General features: G+C 58.2%; 1 protein-coding gene across 4 annotated transcripts; it reads right to left on the bottom strand.

Annotated features, from left to right (window-relative positions):
* Positions 1–1339: 1339 nt before the first annotated feature.
* APOA5 (apolipoprotein A5) lies at positions 1340–3936 on the bottom strand. Of its 4 annotated transcripts, none has more exons than XM_084895612.1 (4): positions 3641–3936; positions 3081–3137; positions 2892–3003; positions 1340–2449 (listed from the first exon to the last, which is right to left on the bottom strand). In XM_084895612.1, the coding sequence occupies exons 1-4, from the start codon at positions 3669–3671 to the stop codon at positions 1516–1518; spliced, it is 1134 nt and encodes a 377-aa protein (XP_084751738.1). In that variant the 5' UTR covers positions 3672–3936; the 3' UTR covers positions 1340–1515. The 4 variants fall into 4 exon arrangements, with proteins under 4 accessions (XP_084751738.1, XP_084751739.1, XP_084751740.1 ...); XM_084895613.1 differs by having other exon boundaries at positions 3458–3652; XM_084895614.1 differs by lacking the exon at positions 3641–3936 and adding an exon at positions 3463–3610.
* Between the last annotated feature and the right edge of the window lie 2396 nt (positions 3937–6332).

Below are 6332 nucleotides of genomic sequence, written 5' to 3'. Positions count from 1 at the left end.
GGTAGAGATCTGGTCTGCGGGCCTGATGTAGCCAGCTTCATGTGAGGCCTGTGCTAGGGGGAAGTGAGGAGGTGCAGGGCAGGCTGAGCTGGACAGAAGGGGTGCTGGCAGGGGTGTGCATACCCTGCCACTACCCCACTTCACCTACCCCCAGCTTCAGGGTTCTCAGAGGACCTATTGGAGATTCATTGCCTCTAAGTGAATCTGTATGTGAGGGCTGGGGGTTTAAGAGTTTGGGGTTCCCAAAAGAGGGTCAGTGTCATAAAAGGGCCATTCAGAATCTGGAATAGCAGGAGCAAACGGGAGAGGCCATCTCAAGAGTCTGCAGGGGAGGCACACTGTCCTTGCGGAGCAGGCCAGAACCCGGCAGGTGCAGAGGAAGGTCGCTCACCCACGCCCACCCCCAGGCAAACACAGCTCTCCCCTAAAGCAGCACAGCCAGGCCCAGGCCCCTCTGGCAGACTCGCACTGAAAGGGGGTCCCTGAGAAAGTACAGCAGGGGCCTGGAGTGGCTGATGTGATTTGGGGACAGCGGTGAGGGCGCTGCTTTCAGACATGGCCCAAATGAGACACACCAGGCAGACCAGCTTCCATTATAAGCATCTATTTCAATGGAGTCAGATGTCTGGACTTCAGTCTGAGCGTCAGAGATGGGGAGGGCACCTAGTACATCCCCAGAGGACTTAGGAAGCCCCCACAGCTTGGAGGCTTGGTCGGCTGTTTTTTGTTGTTGTTTGTTTTTTTAATATATTTTATTGATTTTTTACAGAGAGGGATAGAGATTTAGAAATATCGATGAGAATCATCGATCAGCTGCCTCTTGAACACCTCCTACTGGGGATGCACCCACAACCAACATACATGCCCTTGACAGGAATCAAACCCGGGACCCTTCAGTCCGCAGGCCGAAGCTCTATCCACTGAGCCAAACCGGTTTCGGCTTGGTCGGCTGTTTAAATGCAGAGCTATGTCAGAAAATATGGGCCCTGCTCCCTCCCATTACAACTCCCACCATTTGTTCCCAGCAGCAGCAGAGCGCGCGGGATCCACACACAGTCACATTCTCCCCTCATCACATCCCCCGCCTTTCCCCCTGCTCCCCCCAACAGAAGCTGCCACAGCAGCCCCGGGAAAGGAGCTGCTCTGGGGACCAGGGGCAGTCATGGCCACCAGGGGGCCAGCGCGGTCCCAGCCAGGCCGGGCCTGAAGAGACGGCTTCCAGCCCATGGCCGAGGGCTTCACTTCATCCCCCGCACAGAGCGCCTTTCTCCCTTCCCGCTCCCGCCAGCACCGAATGGAGCACCTCAGGAGGGTTCCCAAATGAGCACGGGAAGCCAGGTTCGCAAGTCCTGGTGAGTGTAATGCATCCGGGTTGGGGACTCGCAGGGGGCTGGATAGGCAAGGGACAGCTGCCCCTTCGGTGGCCTCACCCGTCCTGCAGGGCCCACCAAGGACTGGCCCGCGCTTGGGGCTCCCGAACAAGAAGTTGGGGCGTGGGCCCGGGCAAACAGGCCCTCAGGGCTCCCCTCCGTGGCCCGGATCATGGTCGCGAAGGCTGTAGTTTATGTCCTCCCACAGGTCGTCCAGCCGGGCCTGCAGCCTGCTCCGGGCCTTGCCGTCGTCCTCCGGGAGGAACTCGGGGGCGAAGGCGCTGTGGCTGGGCGGGGGCGGCGCCAGCTGCTGCTGCACCTCCTGCGTCTCCTGGTCGATGGCGCGGGTGAAGGTGGCGATCTGCAGCAGGGTGTCCTGGCGGAAAGCCTGCAGGCGCTGGCGCACCTCCTGGGACAGCGCCCGGGGGTCCGGGTGGGCCCCGACCTCCGCGCCGCCGAAGGCGCTGAGCTCCTTGTGCAGGTGGTCCAGGTTCTGCTGGATGCCCGCGTGCAGGGCCTCGGCCTTAAGCGTGAGCTTGCGGGAGAGCCTCTGCACGCAGCGGCTGAGGCGCGCGGGGCTGGCCAGGGCGTGCGGGGCCACGCTGCGGTGCAGCTCCCGCACGTGCTGCCCGATGCCGCGCAGCAGGCGCTGGGCGGGCGGGTGGAGCAGCTGCTTGGCGCGGCCGGTGTGGTGCGCCAGGCCGCCCCGCAGCTCCTGCAGCCGGTCCCGCGCCTCGGCCACGCCGCCCAGCAGCTGGGCCTTGGAGTCCTCGCCGACCGCGCGCAGCTGCTCCTGCAGCTCCTCCACGCGCAGCGCCACCTGCTCCACCAGGGCCGCGGTGTAGGGCTCCAGGCGCCGCCGCAGCCCCTGCAGGTTCCAGCTCAGGCGCGCGTGCGCCTCCGCCATGCGGGGCTCCAGGCGCGCGCTCACCTCCTGCAGCTCCGCCTGCAGCCGCTGCCGCACGCCCTCGGGGTCGGGAGGGAGCCCGGGAGGGCCGCCCTGCCCGCTCAGAGGGCCCAGCTTCTCCAGGAGCGTGTTCATGTTGTGCAGGTCCTGCTCAAGGCTGGCTTTCAGGCTCCTGGGGGAGAGGGCAGGCGTCAGCGGCAGGCTGCTGGCCCAGCCTCGGCTTAGCCCGGAGGCATCGCGCCCTGATCTGATGGGGAAACCAAGGGCGCTGTCCTAGCCTGGAACCCGCCCCTCCTCACAAGGCCCTGCCCTGGTCCAGCCAGACCGGCCCCGCCCGAGGGCACAGAGGCTCCTGGACTCAGGCCTCTTACTCTGGGGGCTCTCTCCCCTCCAGCTCCCACACCTCAGGGGGCGAGGGGGCACCAGCTAGAGCCAGGGCGGAGCAGGGTGGGGGCCAGGGCGAGCAGCCAGGAAGGCCGGGATGGGGCGAAGCTGGCGGCTTGCTTCCTCTGCTCCCGAGAAGGAGCCAACAGGGAGCCAACCAAGGAATCAAGGGCATCCATCATCCCACGGCCTGGCTCCTCCCGCCCCCGTGCTCCTTGCCCGGCACTCACGCGGCCTCCAGGGCCAGCTTCAGCTGCTGGACCTGCTCCGCCCAGCCCTTGTCCGCGCTGCTCTGCCCGGCGTCCTCCGGGGGGCCTTTCCGCGCGTGGGCGGCGGGAATCGCTGTGGGAAGGCAGGGTGAGCCGGGCCTCGCCAGACCGCACCCCCCCCCCTCCTCCCCCGCGGGCCGGGAGACCCACCTGAGAGGAGCGCCAGCGCCCAGGCCAGGGCTGCAGCCACGCGGGCCATCATCTGTCCTGAGGAGGAAGGCGGGGAGGCGTTACGGTGAGGAGGCAGAGACAGGGACATCTCCCAGGGGCGCTGCCCCGTGCCCAGTCCCAGGGCCAGCCTGCCCCGAGCCTGGGGACGCCTCCCTGGGGCGAAGGGAGCTCAGAGCTGTGAGGACTGGGGGGGGGGGGGGGGGGCGTGGGGACCGAGGCAGGTGAGTGTGGTTGGGAAGAGGAGGGTGGCTTTCCCATGGGAGGAAAGAGCTCAAGGAGTGTGAGCTCACACTGCTTTGTAAAGGTCTCCCCTCCCCGCCAGGCCCCAGGAGCCTTCCTAGGCAGGGCTGCCGCACCTCACCCCCATCTTCCTGCCTCCCACGGATGGCTGGGTGCAGAGGCCTGCCCAGGGCAAGAAGCAACTCTGCCACGTGGTGGTGCTCCAATGGTGCTCCCTCCCCTCCAGCTCTGCTGAGACCCTGCAGTCCTCCAGGGGACTCTGTCCCCTGTCCCCCCCGCCCTCTGCCCCAGGGGCTCACCTGCTGAGTTCTGGGCATAGAGAGCAGACATTCGGCTTTATATTCTAGGGCCTGGACCTCTGGCAGCAATTCCGAGTAAATATCATGTGGCAATTCAAAGAAAGATGACCTCAGCGGCCTCCCAGTGCTCACCTCCTGCCCTTTCCCGGCGCCCACAGGGTTAATAAGTGCCCCCATCTCAGGGCCTGGCCCAGTGACCTAGGGCTTCTTGGAACGTTTACAAGAGTGGCCCACTCCTCTCCCAGCTCACCCCAAACTCCATGTCCTTCAACCTCCCCACTCACAGCTGGCTGGCCGGGCTATAGATATAAACAAGCTTGTTTGTCTCTGCAGCACACTCTTACTCAACTGCCCAGAGGCACTGTGCCCAGCCAGACAGGGGCAGTGGCCAGCTGCCAGCCTGACCCTAGCAGCCTTGGCAGCTCCCCCACACGCTCCTCGGCAGATGGAAGAGTCAGCATTCACAGGGCAAAGACCCTCCCACCTCCCCTTCATGAAATAATCCTGGAACAAGCAGGACATGGGGGGGGGGGAGGGGAAGAGGAGGTGGTGAGAGGCAGAACCTGGACCAGGGACTCTGGGCCCAAAGAATTAGAGCAAGACTAGGCTTCTCCTTCAGGGGAAGGCTGGCCTTCACCCACGGGGCCTCCGAGGCAGGGAGCCAGAAAGCCCAGGCCTTCCTCTGATGACTTGCCCACTCCAAGTACTTTTTTTTTTTTTAAATATATTTTATTGATTTTTTATAGAGAGGAAGGGAGAGAGATAGAGAGCTAGAAACGTCGATGAGAGAGAAACATGGACCAGCTGCCTCCTGCACATCCCCTACCGGAGATGTGCCCGCAACCAATGTACATGCCTTTGACCAGAATCGAACCTGGGACCTTTCAGTCCACAGGCCAATGCTCTATCCACTGAGCCAAACCGGTTTCGGCCCACTCCATGTACTTAAACCCACATTTATTAAGTCCTGAGTTTTACTCCTAAATGTGTCTTGACTGGATCTCCTCTCCCTATCTTCACCACCAATTGCATCACACTCTCCTTGTCTCTCACCTTAATCACACTCAGCCTCCAGCGGGTCTGTCTGCCACCGTCCTGCCTGTTCCGTCCATCCTCTGCGGTGGCTCATCCCAGCCCACTTCCCTCTCATCTCCTGCCACACAAAGCCCCTGCGTTCCCGGAGCACACCACCTCTCAGAACTCCGGGCCTTTGGCCATGCTGTTCCTCTGTGAAATATTCTATTCCTCAGTGAACTTACATTCTTCTTCTCCCCCAGATTTAGTTTGTATTACATAGTATTAGGCTCAGGTACAATGAAAAGGGCGTGGGTGAGTGGGAGAGAAGAGCCTAAACAAAATGGAATGTTATTCCTGATGGAAACATAAGCCATCCTGTGTTGTGCTATTGTCTTTAACAGGAGGCTCATGTCTGAGGTTCAGCTGCTGCCGCTCCAGCCATCAAGCCCACCTCTCAGCCAGCAGGAAGGAGGAAATGAAGGGCATGTTCATTTCCTTTAAAGGCACATCCAGAAATTTTTCTTAACTTGACATCCCATTGGCCAGAATGCAGTCATATGGCTACACGTAGCTGGAAAGGAGACTGAAAAATGTAGTCTTGATGCTGGATGACTATATTACCAGCTTGAAAAGAGCTGTCTTTCTCAGGGAGAAGAAAAGAATGGATGTGTGTGCAGGGGTGGGGGGTAGAGGTGGGGGGGGGGGAAGGAGACTGTGCTGCACAGCTCCAATATCACTCTGAATGCCCTCCATTGCTTTCACCCTTCTTTGCTTGAGACACAGACTAAATCCATATTAATCCAAATTAATCTTCTTTACAATGAGGTTGGGGCACATGGCTATGTTAATTATGTGAGCTTCTCATTTATAGCCACTCATAGGTGAGCTTTTGAGGATCACTCCAAGTACAAACTGAGATATCACTCCTCCAGCACTTCCAACAGTTTTATAAACCTTTAATTTTCTACATTAAAGCCTTTCGGTCTGGCTGATGTGGCTCAGTGGTTCAGCATTGACCTCTGAACCAGGAGGTCATGGAACCAGGAGCATTGACCTATCAACCAAGAGGCCCAGCTTGCAGACTTGATCCCTCTGACTATTCTGTTACTACCAATTTGTACTTCTTAATCCCTTCACCTTTTCACTCTTACCCCCAAACCCCCCTCCCATCAAAATATTCTCTGTATCTGAGTCTGTTTCTGTTCTGCTTGTTCATTTATTTTGTGTGTGTTTTTAGACTCAATTGTTGATAGATATATATTTATTGCCATTTTATTATTCATATTTTGATAAGCTGCCTTCTCCTCCTCTTCATCCTTCAAGAAGACCCTTCAACATTTCATGTAATACTGGTTTGGTGATAATGAACTCCTTTAGCTTTTGCTTCTCTGGAAAGTTCTTTATATGCTTTTAGATTCTAAATGATAACTTTGCTGAGTAGAGTAATCTTGGTTGTAGGTCCTTGCTATTTATCACTTTGAATATTTCTTGCTACTCCCTTCTGGCATGCAAAGTTTCTGTTGAGAAATCAGCTGATAGTCATATGGGCACTCCCTTGTAGGTAACTAACTGCTTTTCTCTTGCTGCTTTTAATATTCTCTCTTTGTCGTTAACTTTTGGGATTTTAATTATAAAGAGTTTTGGTGTGGGCCTCTTTGGGTTCATCTTATTGGGC

Source organism: Pipistrellus hanaki (genome assembly GCF_964339955.1).
Source record: "Pipistrellus hanaki genome assembly, chromosome: 9".
Taxonomy (NCBI): domain Eukaryota; kingdom Metazoa; phylum Chordata; class Mammalia; order Chiroptera; family Vespertilionidae; genus Pipistrellus; species Pipistrellus hanaki.
Note: the sequence above shows the minus strand (reverse complement) of the source record. Positions and strands in the feature narration are given on the sequence as shown.